The following is a 20,032-nucleotide window of genomic DNA, read 5'->3' on the forward strand; positions in this document are numbered from 1 at the left end:
CAGACCCAAGCTATTCTTTGCTCACACAGATAAAACTGAATTATGTTGGCAATTAAAATAAACACGCAAACATAGAGTCAGGCTGAATTTTTCTGCTAACGTAAGCAGAACTTGGATACAAATTTTCTGCAGCTGGTTTCACAAACTTTTGAGAAATGGACCTTATAATACTACCAGAGTGTGGCAAAGCCTATTCCTAGGCTGATATCAAGGTTAGATAATCAAGAAGGGCCATCCTCACAGAAAAGTGCAACCCTCCTCATTACCAGCTCAGTACTCAAAGAACATAAATCTGCGAAACCCTTTCCTTAGTCCATAACACAGCAGGGTAGCTGCACTCCCTGCCTGTTTCATGTAGAGCAGTAATGAGTCCTATATCACCCCTGTGCGGTTCAGCATCTCAGCTGCAGTAAAGGAGGCTCTTACAATTCCTGGATGGAGGAGGTAACCAGCAGTGGTACCCTAAGGACATGCTGAAGGGAGGGAGAGAAATCAGTTGGGTTCAGAATTTCAAAAAATCATAGAATGGTTTTGGTTGGAACCTTAAGTGTCATCAGGTTCCAACTGCCCTACCATGGCCAGGGACACCTTCCACTACTCCAAGTTGTTCCAAGCCCCATCCAGCCTGGTCTTGAACACTTTCAAGGATGGGACAACTGCAACTTCTCTGGGCAACCCATTCCAGTGCCTCACCACCCTCACAGCAAAGAATTTCTTCCTTAGAGCTCATCTATATCTACCCTCTCTCAGTTGGAAGCTAGTCCCCCACTTGTTGTATCACTACATGCTCTTGCACAAAGTCCCTCTCCAGCTTTCTTTAGGTACCAGAAGGCTGCTTTAAGATCTACACAGTTCCTCAATGGCTCCCATTTTGCACTCACTGCCTAAAGGAGGAAATGGGAAGGAAATTTCACTTGTATAGTGCTGGACTTCAGGCCAAGCACTACACCCAAAGCTGTGTAAACAAAGAACAAATATACTACTATGCACGGATTTAAAACCATTTTGAATTCTTCACTTTACACAGATCCTTGTGCAGGGCAGGCGGCAATTATGCCAGTTCACTGACAGACAAGACAATTCCTAGGGCATGCTGGAGACAAAGAATGGAAACTGTATACTAACATGTTGGCCCTTCTCTTACTTACTCTCCTTCTACTCCACTCCCCAATATTACACACATATATGAACACAGAGCATGTAAAATACATACTAAAATGAGACTAATTCTGGATATACTATGGTGAAAATAACTTTTTCAACCTATCAGATAATTTATGTTTCAATTAATAGCCAATAGCCAACAGACAAAGTTAAAAACAAAATCAGTCTGCACAGAACTGTAACAAGACTTGGGAAAATACAATTTTTGGGTGCAGTTTTGAATGTCCTATTAGAAAACACAGTGTAGTCTGAGATATCTAAACAATATAGCTTCCTCAGCAAAATCCTTCTTCTCAAATAAGGTAAATTGAATAAAATAAGTATTATATAAAGAAATACACACAAATCTGACACACAATTCTAATTAAATTTATCCACACTTTTTCTGCATGATAAAATAATTCTATTGAAAGCTGATTGAGAAGTTTCCGTTGCTTTCATTTAAAAATGAATTGATATTTTAAATCAGTACTAAAGGTTATAAACCTTGCACAATGGAATACACTAAAAATACAGAGTACAAACCTTCATTAATCCCCTTTCCCTCCCCACACCCAAATAAAGAGACTGCATTCAAGTACAAAAGACTGAACAGAACAATCCCACTGAGCCACAACATCTTCACTGTTTATATCACCTTTGCATTTCTGAAAATATGTACTGACATCATTACAGGAATTTATAAGGAGGAGTCCTTTTTACTAGTCCTTTGAAGCAGAAGCACATCCCAGTTCGGGAGTTCCCTTTTAATATTAATTACTTATTCATAGTTGATAATGATCACCATATCTGTTTCTTCGTGGTTCCCATATCATATAGACCTTTTTCCAGATACAATCTGCATGCCATGATTTTATGACATTGAAGTTGGTTGGCTTGAAAGTAAATTAAAACAGCACTTTTTAAATCCACTTCATAAGCAGTAATTGTGCAATTTGTTACAACAAAGCTACATCTTCAACATCTTTTGGAAATACCATGCCTCAGGGTCCCATATTTCATCTGCAGCTTTCAGACAAATTTCTATGTATTTAAAAAGAAAGTTTTCCAAACTTACGTTGACTTTGAAGCTTTGTACTGAGCCATCCAAAAAGTGGACGTTACAGATTATTTCTGATCGGGTTTTCTCTTTTGGTAGCTCTGATGCTCGTATGTTATTTATCCTCCCACCTAAGGCTCGTAAACGGGAGTTCATAACTATTGCTGAATAACCTATAAAACAAAAATTATGTTTAATGACAGTTCTTAGAATTCTCTATGTTTGCTTTTCAGAGTAACTTACAACATCATGAAGACCTCATTACACCCCAAGTTAACAAATGCTTCTTATAGAGAAGAATAAGTTGTAAAATTAGCCTGTTGTAAACCAGATCATAAATGCATAAATATAGAGGGGTTCCCATGTTGTAAATGTGAACATTGTCAAGAGAATTACAGGTAATCCCTGCAATATATACCTGGGTTAGGGATGAGTCACTGCCTTAGTTTAAATCCGTAAAAAACCCCAAACACCTACTATAAAGTAAGAAGACAACATCAAGACAAGTTTTTATCATCTGTAACTAGGAAACCCCTTACTCCCTTTTAGATTTCCTATATATTTCTGGATTTACAATACAAGTTCCACTACAATAATTCTGTTTACTCTCAACTGACAAAACAGTCTTAAGTTAATGCAACTCAGGTTCTACCAAGTAACACTTTGTTTCAGGAATATATACGCAAACACCATATGTAAGGCAAGAAGAACTAACTCTCAGAACATGTCAATATTGCAGTCTAGCATACATAAATTCATGAAGCCAGAAATTCATATCAAAGAAGAACATGCCACAAGAAAAAACTTACTTTGTTGTTTAGGCTTTTTAAAAAAAAAAATAAAAAAAGCAAACAAACTCTTCATGAAAACCAAACCTCTAAAAAACAGTATTTACAAATTAAAACAAACAAAAGAACATCCCCTCAAACAGAAAAAGCCATTCATTGAAATAAGAGGTGAATTTCATTCAGACAAGCCTGTAAACATTTCAAGCCTCCCTTCACTGGATCAGTTTACCAATTAACATCATAGCGTTTAAAGCCAGTTGGCAAGCGAAGCAGAGGATAGTTTTCCAGGTTAATTACCATACCAATTACCAAACCATTCCTCACTTATAAGAGGACAGCTACAAAGGGACTTGCACAATATGAGTGTTATGTAGACTGCTGGCCAAGCAAGACAGGACCTATATGAGCACTATTTTGCCATCTCTCCTTTTTTGTATATCTGCCTTAAAACACAGGATGGCTTTTCTTTTTTGCAGCTACAGAAATAGAACAATTTAGGGAAAAAAAAAATCACTTAAAATACCTAAGCATTGCTTCTACTACATAGCTCTTTGAAAGTGAAGCATGAAAAGCATAAAGAGCCATGAAATGTAAAATTGTATAAAGTGGTCTTTTTGGGGTTGCAAAGACAACAAAGCAGCGCAGTGATCCTTCCCCACTCATCTCTGTGTAATCTATACTCAGAAGCAGCTAAAACAATTGCCTTCTCACAGACAGCTCAGAAGTCAGACACACATCAGCATTCAACACTTCCAACAACACTCTCATGGGGTTTTTTTTCAGCCAGTTGATTGTTCACTATTGTATATTTTCTAAAATCAAAACTGTAAGCTATCAAAACTCATTTTTTAGCCAGCATGCATTTTTTTTCCTCAGAAAAGGTTGGGGATTTTGGATGTTTCTTTGCACTGGCTTTTTCTTTTATTTTTTTTAAATGAGGGGATAAAAAGGAAGAGGTAAGCTTTAGGAGAATTATGAAAAATATTTCCATATAAACCACCAAATACTCCTATTGCTTTGAAACTTTTCTTGATATACCGTCTGCATTTAATCATAGTTTTGGTTTTGGGTTTTTTTAATATCCAAAAAATGGGTTAATTCAGGAATGGTTGATGTTAAATAAAACATACAGTTATCCAATTATCAAGAGTATACAGACAGTTGATGACAAACGATGATTACAGAGGAAGCCTTCAATCTCACAGTCTCTAATTTCCTAGCAGCTAAGTTTTGAACTATTTATTCAGCACTGTGTTCACCTGCTCATCTTCAGAAATAGCTCTCTACCCACTAGTCCACTGATGGGTAAGTGGAAGGTTATCCTTCACTGTGGGCCAGACACTAGATGAGAGAGAATGTTTTGGTAGCCAGATTCACAGCTTCATCAGCCTTGGCCTTAAGGGCTCGGTTTGCATTGCAACACCTAATGGTGCCAGGACACAGACTTCTCCATTCCTGGAAAAAAGGCTATTTGACCCTTTTGCTTATAACGCCCAACCTATCTCACACTTCTACCTTTCTCTTCTCCCTAATTATATTCGAACTTTGTCAGGCTTCAGCAGAGCACAACAGTCCACATGAGGCTCCAGCACCCCGCTCCTGATCTACCCAGAGAGAGGGAGCAAACAGGACTGAGCCCCTGAAGCCCTAGTGCAGAACATGCTTCAGATTAAGTTACACTTGGAGACCCTTCAGATTACAGAGCACCCCGCTCCTGATCTACCCAGAGAGAGGGAGCAAACAGGACTGAGCCCCTGAAGCCCTAGTGCAGAACATGCTTCAGATTAAGTTACACTTGGAGACCCTTCAGATGTTTTGATACCTGACTCTAATCCCTCTCCAGCACAGCTTTTTTTTTTCAAGTGTTACAATATAGCCAGATCTTGCTACTCATCTGTTTGAGCTTCAAATGCAGAAGCCAATAAAATAGCATTAATAAGATTTAAATGTATATGTGCTTGCTATCCAGAAAAAAAAGGAAAAAAAAACCACCAGCAAAAAAAGAAAACTCTTATAACTGAAAAAAAAACCAAACAAAACAAAAAACACAACAAAAAAATAACCAAACCTGAATAAATCAAACTGATGATTTTTATTTAAGTGACTGTGCATAGTAGCACAAGTAATTACAGGTCCATTTCATACCATGGTTCCTCTGTAGGAAACCTAGCCTGGCTCCTGGATAACCTAAGTTATCCAAGAACTAACAGTAACACATACCTACATACTGCAGTTCGTTATGAAATGAGAGGTGTTTAGTTTGGAATTTGTAGTCTTGTGCTAGTTTTTCGGTTACCTCTGGTTTAACGCCTTCAGGTGATCTGCTGGATGCTGGATTATATGCCCAATTCCCCAAGGGAAGCAGTAAAGTGGAAATTCATCATGAGAAATTCAAACTTGCTAGCATAACCAGTTTGCATTGCGTTCAGAAATGAAAACCTGAAATTCCTTTATTTTTACCATTTTATGTAAAATGACATCAGGAACACAGAGTTCAGGGTTTGTGCTTATGGCAAGCAAAGAGCCCCAGCTGAGGCTGTCCTTGACAAAGCCAGCTGACCACAGGAACTGTGCCAAGACAGGGACAAATGGCTGAGTGTTCGGATGCCACAGCTATCAGTCAACTGGAGCTCAAGGGGACTAATCAAGCCCTAGGAAACTGTTACCAGCTGGAGTCCCCAGCAGAGAAAGCCACAGCTTCTACTTCCCACCTCCATGGCCTTGAGCACCAATGTGCCAAGCGAGCTCCTCAGGGAGCTGTGTTATGAGTGTCACGCGCAGGAACCTGCACACACCACTCCGCATGTCCCGCCTCAGCGTGCCTGCAAGGAAACACTCAGTGAAATCCCTAGCCTAAAGGGCAAGGGAAGGAGAACAGGAGACAGGTGAGCAGCTGAGTTGTTGGCACCTGCTCCATGACTTTTCATCCATAAGTGAGCTGTTTAAAGCTGTATTTTACATCGGGCTAAATTACTGGAATGGCTTATGGACCCCAGTGCAACATGTAGAATCATATGAAGGAACCTGCAATGGCAACTGCTTTTGGGAGGGGAGAGGGGCCACTGAGATCCCCAGCACAACCAGAAACCTCATACTTCCAAGACAAGGGCTCTTAAGCCCTAGAATCACCCTCCAGCCCTGAGCAACCAGAACCAGTCATTACATGCAAATCTCAGTTCCTGTTTGTAGCCTCAGGAAGGAGGCTGATTCAGAAATGAAACCAAATTTTAAAAAGCTGGAAGACAATTTGATATAATCTACAAGTCAATACTTCAATATTTGTTTCCCTTTCCCTAAAATAAGCATGTTTTCCCTAAAAAAATATAGGAAGTTGGGAAGTATATTTTAAGTAAACAAACAAACCACACTGAAAACACAGTTATTTTCACAGTTATAAAGTATAAAACAAACATGTGAAATTCTATCCCATAATGAAATCATGCAGTAGGCTTACAGGAGAAACAAATACAAGTACAGCTATGGAAAGAAGTTAATGTTTTCCAAGTACATTAAACACATTTCTGGACAAGTTTGGTTATGCATGCCTTCTCCTACAGTAATGCTGCAGTCAAGCAGAACAAAAACAACATGTTTTTCTCATCTTTTGTATTGAAGACTGACTTTTAAAAATACTTTTTTTTCCATATCAGCATTTTATTTCTTTCCAACTGCTCGGAAATTGCTGCTAAAAAAACTTAAGACTCCATTATCAATATAGCTGCCATTAACTTCTTTTTTACCAATTAATTAAATCAAGGGGAGATTTGCTGAGTGTACACTCAAGGGCATTCTACATATAATCCCACTGTGTATAACTGTTAATAGTTTTGTTGGGTTTGTAATTGTTTGAGGGTTTGGTTTTTTTTAAATAAATTATTTATTGCCTCCACTTCTTCAGGTCAGTAGGAATAATTTACTCCTGTAAATGGGTACACTCATGGGGTTTTTTGTAGGACGAGACTACTGCACTAAGTTTCCTCAGTTAATTACAGTCTTGACTAAAAATGGTGGCTTCTCAAAAATCATATACATCTGTGGGAATGTCATATACAAAAAGGATAGTGCTTCCAACCCACTTTCATTGTCTGAGTGACCACCCCTGACAAGGAAGGGGAAAACAGTAGCACTAAAGACATGGCCAAGTCTTGTGCGTCCTTTCAATAAAAGTTACATTTCATGGTTATCTGTTCCTTTACTTAAAAGGTACAGAATAAATGACACGGGAATGGAAAGAGGTATAACAAAGTAAAAGTATCTTTGTGACAATGTATATCCCTAAGACAACTGATACAAATGCTCTTCAGCATGCATCAGCCCATGTAGTTAAGAATTACTTACACACCTCAAAGCCCTATCTATCATCAGTGCATCTTAACGAGGACTAAATTATTCAGCCAGATTTTCCAAACAGAAGGATTAGGCTTAACTCACTGTGTTTGAAAACCAGGTTCTGCTTCCACCTTCTGCAGAGGAAATGCTTCATCTTTTCTACATTCCCAATAGGAAACTAGATGCCTCCCTATTAATAAAAAATTCGGCTTTTCTATTTTGCTTGGGAAAATCCCAAGAGGTATTGACCACAATACAAATTACTGGGCATTACTAAAGCAACAACCAAAGTAAAAGATAAACTTCATTTTGAGCAGTGTGTGCAGGTCACCATTTTATCCTTATTTGTAGTTATTTCCTCACAAAGGTTTCCTGACATATTCATACAAATTAGATATGAAGTAAATGTGGAAGCCAGAAGCAGCATGATGAAACTTCACATCACTTGGGGAAAAAAAAAAAGCTAAAAAAAAATCTCATCCAAAGCAATTAAATCATAAATATAGAACAAGCATGAAAACCTTAGATGATTAAGCCTTACAGCTTATGGTATAAAATACCTCCAAACTGAGAAACAAAGAATAAAAGACTTGTTGCAGCATGGCCTTCCTTAGAACAGGAATAAAGGTTAATATCCATGTTGAAAGTTGGTGCATGTATGTAGATACACACACAACTTCCAAAGCAGTGGCTGCAAGTTTTCAAACCACTGCTCTTTAATAAAGGCAGCAATATCATTATAATAGAGACTCTTCATACCAAGGTTAAAATCAACATTAATAAAATTAAATATTTGGCTTTCTTAGATTTATTTCCAGTGGCTGACACCTATGATATTTTCAAGCACAGCAAAATTATTTATCTAACGTGTAAGTAACCAACAGGTCTTGCAAAATATTCTAAGAATTATATCAAAAATTGTACTAATAAGGCTTAAATTATTCTAGTTATTGTCTTAGGTTTTCCAGGAAAAGAAAACCTATAGGCAGAGATTCTTCACACAAAATTATTCCATATAAGCAAAAAACACAGGCATTTTGAAGTTACACCTCAAACAGGCATAACACACATTGCCAGCCCATAATATACCAGAACCAGTACAGAACAGAGGAGAGAAAACATCCTTCCACAGTAAAATATAATGATACCTCTTCTTCATTTAATAGCCCTTAATGATGGAGTTCACCCACAAATAAGCCTTCAGGGTAGACCACATACAGTATGACACCTCTGTTTGTTTATTCAGAATGTACTTCAAAGCATTTTAGTTTCAATGAAGGTAGGAACAAGGAAGAAAGGATCATTCTAAAAAACAAAAACCAGACCACAAATAATTGTGAATACTCTTTCCTCTTCTAACCAGCACAGAATTGGAATCTAGCTTTTTATTTCACTTTTAAAAGCCAGTAAGTAAATAAACTAGATTTGTTCCTGTGTCTAGGAATCAGGTACCTACCTATCTACAGCAGTCACTGCCTCTTAGAAGAGAATCCAATATATGCAGGTGAATAAATTTAAAAAAAAATCCCTACACAACTACAAGACATTAGATGCTTAATTAGTGCATAAAATTGTGTAATTAAGTGATTTGCAAGCCTTCCCTGCACTTCATTTAGCTTTTCATTATAACACAACCCTGGTAAATCCATATTGCAAAATGTTTTCAGAGGAAATCCAGCTATTTTAAACTATGGATTCAGCAAGACCACACATGAATGTCAAAGACAGACAGGAAGAGATGGACGGGAAAGGAAATATGCCTTTCAGTTGTAGCATTATACTGTACCCTGACTGATACGTCCCTGAGATGCCACTAAACCCATACCATACTGAAGGCAATGCCAGCAGTGTAAGCAGCTGCAGTATCTGGTGCAGAAAAGCCATGCACCACAGTAAGCCACCCATCCTTAATTCAGTTCTTCTGCTGCCTGGGACCTATGTACACTCATGCAGCTGCACTGGGAACATTATTTCTGTTGGGAACCATCCTACAGTGGCAGAGTAAAAACACTAAGTGACCAAATTATCCTTAAAAAAAAGGAATAGCCACATCAAACACTTGTTCTGTATATACTTACACATACATTATTCCAATACAAGTTTTAGAGACAAAGATTTCATTTCAACTTTTCTAAGACCCTTTATTTCTCTCCCTCCTCCCCTTTTGAAAAAGGTGTGTTTTACCTGCAAAGATTTACCAAAAAGATTTTTACCCAAAGAGTCGTAAAACATGCACAGCTTCAGGCATCCCAACAGTTCTTGCTGTTAAGACTGAAGAAGCAGAACAGGCTGCCATCACAGGGTAACAGAGATTATTCGACCAAAATAACCATACTCTTTACATAGTAATAGCCTTTACATGGGGGACTGGGGCTTCGAAGGATTATCCCAGCCTTTCAGCAACATGTTCAGCAACAGAGACTGCTTATCTGAAAACTTAATCTTGAAATCAGATAACCTAAAGGTAACTAAATTCTAGAAGAGCTTATTGGTGGAAAAAGAATACTGATCATAAATTTCAGTGTTGTTCAGATCTTGTGGTTTTAACATCCTTTATTCCAAATTATGAGGTAAATATTTTGGTCACATTTGCAAAGGATCAAACAAGATTGTATGAATAACTCCTCAAACTTCAAGGGTATACATCTGGTCATGCCAATTTCACAAATGTTCTTTTGCATACATACAATAAATCCATGAAGGTAAGGCATTGTAGGATCCAATGTGTCATTTCAAAGAGAATTATTGCTAGACCTGAGATATGATTGCTAGACCTGAGACACAGGATTAGCACAGGTAAAGACATGGTATCTACTGCATGCAGAACGATTGAGAGTAGAAAAACTAGTGGGAAGAAAAAGCAAGAAACCTGCTCCCTACACTGCTAAAATACTGTGAAATGCAGGTGAGAACAAGAAACACTTATAATGCTTTCACATTTTTTAGTGCTCATGTCAGAGATCTTTATGATGTTTATTTAAAAAGTTCATAAAATAACACCTTCAGCCAGTGTGTTGAGGACAGTAAACAGCATGCTACTTCACTTCCTGCATGCTGCCAATTAAAGAGCTCAGGAACTCAATGGCTTCCTCCATTGCCCGCCTCAGCTTTAAGCAGACCACAGAACAAAAGAACATCATCTCACCAAAAAATGCAAGGGCTACCACTACTTCATCTTCCAAATAATGCCTTTGGGAGGTAACTAACAATGTTGCATTCAAACTGCAGAATGAAAGCCAAAGTTCACCTTCCCCAGTTTGGTAGTGCCTTACACTAACAACAGCTGAAGAGTGGAAGTGAACACTGAGTCAAAGTGAAAGCTGAGCACTGCAGTGCCCAGCTATCAACATTTCCCATAAATATACGAGCGTACATAGAATAAATAATTTATGCCTTCAAATTTTCAAAACCAAGTAAATAAGCATTCACCACTGAAATTTATAAAGACAAGCAACTAAAATACTCAGAAAACTTAATTATCAAATTAATCACCATATCAAAACTGAAATACAAAAAATACCTCATATTCCATTAGCAATGAACTGTATGTCAAGAAACTTTTGTATGACATATAACATGAAACAAGAACCATCATGTCAATTCTCCTGCCAAGTAAAGCTGTTATATTTAAGCAGAATTATAATCATTTGCATAACAGATTCAGGATGAGATGTAAAAAAATAACCAAAGCTTTAAGGATTAAAACATATTTCCAAAACATGCTTTTAGAGGGAAATTCTACTTTTTTACTATATCTACAGTATGATACTAATCAAACAGTCTAGAAACTATCTGTTCTATTTCTGGTTTTAAAAACACCCTAAAGTAAAACTGGGATTATTCACACAAATCTCACACTATGCTTACAGGTTAATATATATCTCTACATCCTATAAGATAATATAAACAAATACATATAATTTTCACTTTTGAGAATGTTGCTGAAGGTGTCAGAAAAGCATCAAGTCTCCATATAATGCTCCATATGTGAGACATGCTCTTTTCTGATAGCAACTTCGAACTGCTGTCCTCCACCTATGAGCTGAAAGTCTACTGATCTACCTTGAAACATTTATTTGCCAATGCAGCATGACGATGGTCTATCAAAAAAAAAAAAAAGAGAGAATCACAAACTGCAGAAAATTACTGTTATGAGTACAGGCATGTTTAAAAAAAACCTCAAACAACAGCTTTCTAAAGCAATCCTCTCCTCATCTCTCAAATACATGTCTAGAGTAATTTTTTCCTGTGCATATTAACCAGACAAATAAAAGAGACCTTTTATAATTTTTGCCTCCAATTAACACAGTATGTTTGCTTGTCAAAGCTACAGTTATCAAAGATTTCAGTCTTTTCAACAGGACTGATGTCACTGTACCTCACAAAGCAAAAGAAATTTAAGCTGTTTTTTAAGGAGCAGGTGAAGAGCAGATTGTAGGCAGAACAGAGTATAGACTCAACATAAGGCTGTGATTCTAAATGTCCATATTCTATTCCTGGTGCTGGCACTATTGACATTTTGCAAACCAGTTGCTTTCCTCCTCCCCAAATTTAACATGGACCAGGAAAGAAATAATTGCCAAAGCATACTTTTGAAAACTTTGAAAAAGCAGGGGTAGGTAACTGGACTGTGGATACACTTAAGAACTTGTTCTTCTACAGAAGGACTGAATGGCTCTTAAATCTGTCAGCTCAGAAAGATGCTGATGGCAGTGGTGACTGCCATTTTTTGCCAAGGGGGAAAGAAGGAAAGAAAACACCTTAATTATGGATGTGAGAGTATTAATGAGTACTAATGCCACAAAAAGCTAACTCAGCTTTTAAGGAGAACAGAAATTCCACACAAAAATCAGTGCTGGATTGTTAAGAAATAGCCTGAAATTACAGATGACTGAAGTTTCCTTCATGCATGGGCACACTTGAGTAGTGGATCAAGACCTGCCACTGTTACATGGTGTTTTCCACTGTAGGCAATACTCAATATGCTTCTCAACACAACAGAGGACTGTGTACCATTGAAGCTTGGGAAGAAAACGTCTCATCACCAGCAACAAAAAACCCCAGTCCATACTTTTTGCAAGAAAACATTTCAGATCTCAGAAGAAAACCTACCTTGTAAATTGTGTTAATCAACAAAAAATTCTTCAGAATTACTACAAATTATCTTTATGAACCCAGACATTTCTTTTAGAATTTAAAGCTTAAAACTTCACAGAACTATTTTCTATACATTCCAGTTTCATATATTTTATAATACACATTGTGATGCAAACTTTTGAAATATATTCCGTTAAGCATGACAGAAAACTTCTGTTATAAAACCTATGGCTTCAAAAGGTCCTCAAAGGGATTTAGAACACAGCACAGGCAATCTGCAGTTGACCACAGAATACTGTTGAAAAAGACTAAATGGTAAAATAATCAAATGACAGCAATTCTTCCTTCAAAAGAAAAAGGAAGGACACAATAGCAATCTGGAAATTGAAAGTTATGTTATGAAGGGAACTTCACACTATATGCACAGAAAAAAGTATTTCTTTAAAGACTACAATTCTATAATGCAATTTATACTCCAGGACTGTTTGAAATGACAAGTTCAGGAGATCCTCAAGTCTCACAAAACCAGTCAAAGGAATTACACAATATTCTACTTCATGATCTTCAGGAAAGAATTTAAAAATTTGCTGCAGAATTCTTGCATCTTATAATCAAAACCTAAACATGATAAAATTAAAATACCTCCTGATACTTTGATCACAACATCTTGTTTCTACAAATTCAGATTAATAAAACCAAAAATGTTAATGTATCTTTGGTTTTATTAATCATAAATGCTTATTTGCCCTGTGAGGGGACTAAGGGAGAACAACTCCAGAAAATTTACAACTATTACATGGGCATGTAGTGATAGGAAAAGGGGTAGGTAATGACTTAGGCTAAAAGAGGAGAAATTCAGTTTAGATATTGGGATGGTGAGGCACTAGAATGAGCTGCTCACAGAAGCTCTGGATGCCCCACCCCTGGAAGAGCTCAAGACCAGGCAGCATAGAGCTTTGAGCAACATGGTCTGGTGGAAGGTATTCCTGCTCATGGTAGGGGATCTGGAACTAGGTGATTTTTAAGGCCCCTCTCAACCCAACCCATTATATTTGATTTGTAAGTCAAGAAGAAAAAGCAAACACACACTGCGGAAAGCTGGTCTAGGAATGTCTGCATTTTGTAAACAATTGCCAGAGATGAACAGCTGACTGCCATTCTTTCCTCTCTTCATCTCCTCTTCCTCCCGCATTTATGACTAACAGAAATATTTGTATTTTAAGCTTACCAAAGCACACCTCTTTCTTCCCTTTTCAGTTTGTTTCACAGACTTCAAAACATCTAGTGTCACAAGATTTTGTTATCAATAAGATCAAACTGTTCTCCAGGACCTGCAGTAGCACTGACTGCAGCTCTGTAGCTTTTGCACAAGTCCTCCACCTCCTGCACAAAGAGAATAGGCAAACAAAAAAAAGCAAGACTGCCACCCAAACTGGATAGACATTTTTCCAATTCCTGAATGCTTGGACATCCTTGATTTAAAAGAAGAAAGTAATTCCTCCATACAGTGAAGAAAAAATAAAGTAAACATACTACAGAACACGTCCTAGCTTGCAAACAATTTGTGCTTTCTGGTTTTCCATCAGTATTTAAACAGTGTATGTTTCAAACCAGCAAAATCTAAACACTTACATCTTTACATCCCTGTTAGACCATTTTTTCACCACCCTACAAGATTAACACACACCCTGGGACTATGGTGCACCACACTAGAAGGAAACTGCTCCAAAAAGCATTCACCTAAAATAGAGGCGCCTGCATCTTCCCTCCACTGCAAACCCAGTGGCAGCTATCTCTTGGTCATTTTCTTCCTTTCAACATATTAATAACTTCAACCTTGAAAGAGCCAAAAAGCGACCTCCCAGTCAGGATTCAACACAGCTTTGGTGCATCCCTATGTATCAATTGCTGCTATTTTTCAAAGTTTATAATTCAGAGGCTAGATTAGTTTTTAAGTTTCAAATCATTCAGTGCACAAGACAATGCCAAGCATTTTCAAGCAAACACACCAAATTTTGCCAAGTAGATCTGACATGCCCCAAGCCTTTCTATTCAAGTTTTTGTATTCCTGGCTGGCAGGTAGAATATTTATCTGCTTCCCACAAGCAATCTTAGCATGCTGTGGCAACCGATTACAGAGGAATGCAGGCACTAGGCCAGCATTGCTGGTTTATACTGAAACAGGAGCAAAAAAAGGAGAGCTCTGCTTACAGTCCTGAGATCCGGTATCTCTCCCACTTTCCTCACTGCTCAGCACTTTTGCAATGCAGAAGTAATGGGCAATGCCTCCCCACAGGCAAATTCCTTAAAACCTAATGTAGAAGGACTGGGAGAGGTAGAGGGGATTGACTGCAGTATCTCATCAGGTTAGAGCCATGGTCACAGAACAGCTGGAATGAGAAACAGGACAGAAGTCCACAACTACTAATGGTTTTTTGCCTTTGTATTTCTTTCATGACCCAGCAATACACCAGAAGTGCACTTGAAAGGACAGGCATCAAAACAAGGACTACTTGAAAACACAGTGCTGTATTTCTAGTTTTGCTAAAGACTAGCCAATTGACCAGAAATGAGCAGTACAGCAAATCAATGACAAACCAGCCTTTTTTCCTGGAAATAGCTGATCATCATGAAAGCTTTAAAGGAGAAATTAATTTGAAATGGGTTCTTCAATGTCATCAAGCTTATTTTACCTTAGCAACTGAATAAAACAGATTAGCAACTTGATTTTGAAAGCTATTAGCTAAATCTTTACATAGATCTCTAATATTTAAGCTTATGCTGTAATCAGTAACAAAGGTAATGACCCCTATTCCAGACTGCCTACACTAAATTACACCTAAATAAAAATACCCAGCTTAGTTTATTTAATCTTAATTGCTTTCCTGGTAGCTTGTCCTGACCGAGTAAGTGGTCTGCTTGCCCACGAGATCTTTCTGAATGTGACATCAATATTTACACATGCTGAATGCTCTCAACTGCTACATGATCTTTGGAATCAAAGTACAAATTCTGACCTACGCCACATACACTTTCCTACTATTAATAAAACCTAGTATTTCACCCAAGCAAGTTTGTCCTTTGCAAAAATGGGGTGGGGATTCAGCTTCAGCATGCACTGCAAATTAACTGCCAGATCTAGCCAAAACTTGCAAGGTATGTAACCTTCAACCGGGTTAAATTCATGCAGCAGCACAGAGGCCCCCTCTTGAAGCAATATGACAAGAACAGAAATTCTTTCAAAGTAAAGGCAATTTGCAAGACTAGAAAGAATAATTGGCAGGACAGTTTTGCTGGGGACTGAACGTAATGACAAGCTGGCTGCCTACCCTGAACCAGCAAACACAAAGCAGCCAAAGTGAATTGCAGCAGCACGTTCAGAAGGGAGGTCTAAGAGATCTTCACAGCAGAGCTCTGGCTGGGAAGCACTTCAAAACCTCGAGGAAAAATCAAAAAGGGAATGCCTCCTGGTTTACTTCTTATCATATTCATGATATGATATAAATTTCCATAAATTTCAAAAGCATTATATCAGATGATATTCAAATGTAAAAATAAATCAGGACTGATAAGACTAATTGAATCAGGAACTAGTGCAGGCTCTGAAGAATACAGGGGGTTTCAAGTAGAATAAGCAGAAGACCAGACATAAAAACTAGTGCTGGATGAATAAAAGCATAATGGGATGGAACAAAGCAGATGGTAACACAGGTATGACAACCATGCAGAGGTTGGAAGAAGAAGAAATTAGATAAGATAGTGAAAGGGACTTACCTAGCATCTTTAAAAAAATGAATGAAGTTTAGTCGTGAAGAACTAGATCAGTGCCAGGCAACAAAGAAAAAATGCATTTAGGATTTGTACAAATTCCTACTACCACTATAAAAAAGGAGAGATGTTAAACCATTGAATTGATTATTATGAAATAAAATATGGTGTTTGAGGCATTTTTTTGGTTTGGGTTTTTTTTGGGAGGTCATGGTTGCTTGGTTTTTAAAATACCCATTGAAGTTTCAGTGTCTTTGTGGGTTTCCCTTCATAAATGTTAGTATGATTTCATGCTGAGTCAGAAGTACTTCCTTAAAAGCACTTCTTAGTCCCAGCCACTCTCAAGAAATGTTATCTGCACAGCTGGGTGAGGAGTCAGATGCATCTCATTCACCTATCTGGTATCCTCTTACTACTGAATTTGTCACCTTTTTCTCCAACATGACTCAAATTATTCATGTACAGACAGCTAACAGTGACCACATGCACATCTTAACTTCTGTGCCAGACATGCACTACTAAACTTAAATACAGGTCTTAACATCTTGTTTTACAGATAAAGGTTTGATCTGCCACAGTATAAAATATTTTGCCATCATTCACTTTTAATGCTTTGAGACCAGTTCCTCAGCTCCACCTTATTAGTATCTCCAGAAGGAGAGGGAAATGAAAACCTCAGAAGAATAAGGATGGCAACTCTTTCTGGTGGTATTACTACAACCATCATCACAGACCGTAATAATTACTTTCTCCTACCTCAAGCTTTCAGTATGCAACAGTTTAGCAAACTATCACCTTCTTATCTCCAAGAACTTTTGCTCAATTGAGCAAAATTAAGCCACGAAGGAAAAAAACTGGCAACATTATCAAAGATGCACAAAATTATACAAGCACTGTAGCGTACTAAGCTTGTAAAAAGAAATGTGCATTCTTACTCATGTAGGTGGAATCAGAGGAATCATACTGTAATTTGCTTCAGAAAAAAACTCCAAAACTGTTTTGATCAATTAATCAAACACTTGGAGAGCAGAAAGAGCAGAATATCAATGTAGTTGAAGTAAAATTAAATCCTTAGGAAGCTGTAGAACTTTAGGGAAAAGTTAGAAGTTCAGCTGCCACAAAATTCAGTAATACAACTGCCATTACAAATGTAGTAAAGAAAGGATTAAAAAATTCCAAAATGCAGATTTAGATGGCTACTTTCCTCTGGTTTTCAGCCATGCAAACCTGCAAAAGAGGCTTGGAAACTGAGCTTGGAAGAGAAGCCTGGCTCTGCTGGGCCCACTGCCAGCCCCAAAAGCGTGGCCGCAGGTCCCCAGCCCAGCACACCCTGCCCACTCTGCCGCGGTGACACCGCCCCACGCTGGGAACACGGAGGTCCAAGCTACTCATTAACCAGGGCCGGGCAGAGGCTCCCCAAGGAGATGGGGGCGCTGCCAGAGCACCTGCGAGCCGCGCTGACGCAGCGGGAGCCCTGTCCCGGAACAAACTCCAGGGAAAGCCCCGGCACGGTGGGCTCCTGCTGACGGGAGGCGTCCAAAACCACCCGCTCCTCTACTCTAGGACTAACCCGTTCGAAGATTTCTCCCCGCTTCCCTGCCCTGTTAAAGGGAGCTGTCACCTAAATTATAATATTTGTAATTGTGCTAACAGTAGTTAATTATAGATCTAGGTATCCAGAGAAAGGTGACAGCACAGCAGTGCCTGGAGCAGCGCTATTCGAACATGGTCGGTGATGGCTGCAATTATGCTAAGAATAAAAAACTTCTACATCAAACATCTCTTCTGGAAGGCAAGCACAACGCAAATGCCTTTCTGCCCACTTCAAGAGCAGGTCCTGAAGTGGTTAGGTGCCAGGAAAACAAAAAAAGTAGGGCTGATCTAAATGCAAAGAAAATAAAGATATAAAATAATTTAAACAAGCAACAAAGAAAAGAATAAATCATTAGCAACACCAGGTAAAAAAAATTACAAAGTTTTCATTTAGAGAAATGCTGACCTTGTAACTGTTTTTCTCCCTGCTTGAAATACTTTCTCTTGCTTAATGAAAAGAAAGAAAAAATTTAAAAAATAACCTGATGAGTCATTATAAAACATGCTTGCGAAGTAGATCCTTATATATACTCCTCTTCTATTGCAAAGCTAAGCACTGGAAACAGTATTTAAAACTTGCTAAATATACTCAAGCCAAATCATAACTAAACCAGATAGTCCCTGCACCTAATTTTGCATGCAAATCAGTCACAGGTTAACATAAAAGGTTTTGAATATTTAAGTATACTTTCCCATGAAGTAGATTACAGGATTTTGCTATCTCCAGTATGAGATCCTTAAGTTCCACTCAGAAAGCCAGGTCTAAATTTTTAGGTCTTCTATACAAATTTTACATAGTATATGCACAGACATCACCACAGAACTCAGGATTATTTCCTGAACCAAGCAGACAACAGAATTACTTTGGCAAAATTTGAAAGGCTAATTTGAAATGTCATACAGGGAATGCCAATAGATTACATTGACTTTGTAACAATTTCTACAATGAATTGCTGGGACAAAACCAAAAAATACTTCCACCAAGAAAGCCAACCACTACAGCTGGCCAATTTGGAAAATAGACAGACAAACAAATTAAAAAAAAAAAAATCCACCAACAAAAATGCCCAGAAAGTAACTACAAACAGGATATGCTTACTTTAAAGTGTTTTGAAACAAATATAGCTCCACCATTTACAAGCTTGTCTTAACATGTTCAATTTGTTCGGCAACAAACATATATGTTTATATATGTTATATATGTTATTTTCATACATATACATCCACAACTTGCCATCTGCCATGAAATATTCCTTCAGGTATTCATCATTAGCATATAACCAATAATAAATGGGGGAAGGAAAGTATTTGCTACTATTAGTCAAATGCTTCCGGCAACAAACATATCAATATATATGTTATTTTCATATATATACATCCACAACATGCCATCAGCCATAAAATCTTCATTCAGGTATTCATCATTTACTTATAACCAATAATAAATAGGGGGTGGAAAGTATTTGCTACTATTAGTCAAATGCTTTCTGATTAGGTGTGAAATTAGGTTGTTAAACACTACTCAAGCAGCATGGTGTGCATCAAGCAAACTCCTTACAAGATGCAACCTCACTAAGAGCTCTTTCTGCTCTCATATAAGTAAAAATAACAGAGAATCAGCATTGTAACTATTTCTCTAATATAGAACAACAATGTGAATTCTTTTAGTAAGTTTATCATTGTACACTGGCAACAGTATTGCATTGGTGAACTTATTTCCCACCAATTTATTTTCAACAGAAAAAATATCCTTTATTTTAACAAGATTATCCTTTATTTTTAACAAGATTAATGTAATTTCCATTAGGCTACCACAAATATTTTAGAAAAACTTGGCCATATATGACCTAGATCACAGAATCATAGAAAAATCTGGGTTGAAAGGGACCTCTGGAGATCATCTGATCTAACTGTTCTTGCAAGTAGGGCTTTAAAATAGATTTTCCAAGGTCCCATCAGGTCAAACCTTGAATAATTCCAGCAAGGAAGATTTCAATACTTCTCTACATAATCTATTCCCAGATTATACAGTTCTCAAAGCAAATATTATTTTTCCCCTTACATACAGGCATCGAATTAAAAAAAAAAAAAAAAAAAAAAAAAAAAAAAACAAGCAATCAAATAAAAAAAAAAAAAAAAAACAAACAAAAAAACCCCCAAAAACCAGTAAATGTAAGCATCCTGCAAATAAAAGCAGAATAATAGAATTTATTGTCTGCAGAATATTTATTTTGAGTAACTACAGGTTTATAAT

General features: G+C 37.5%; 1 protein-coding gene across 2 annotated transcripts in view; it reads right to left on the reverse strand.

Moving 5' to 3' along the window:
- PTPN3 (protein tyrosine phosphatase non-receptor type 3) overlaps positions 1 to 20,032 on the reverse strand; it is a 157,224-nt gene that overhangs the window by 87,065 nt on the left and 50,127 nt on the right. For both annotated transcript variants that reach the window (XM_039711167.1, XM_039711168.1), the window contains exon 2: positions 2,222 to 2,376. In XM_039711167.1, coding sequence (XP_039567101.1) covers positions 2,222 to 2,376 — 155 coding nt within the window. The remainder of the gene's footprint in view (positions 1 to 2,221; positions 2,377 to 20,032) is intronic.

Source organism: Passer montanus, unplaced genomic scaffold, assembly GCF_014805655.1.
Source record: "Passer montanus isolate IOZ18808 unplaced genomic scaffold, ASM1480565v1 scaffold24, whole genome shotgun sequence".
Classification (NCBI taxonomy): Eukaryota; Metazoa; Chordata; class Aves; order Passeriformes; family Passeridae; genus Passer; species Passer montanus.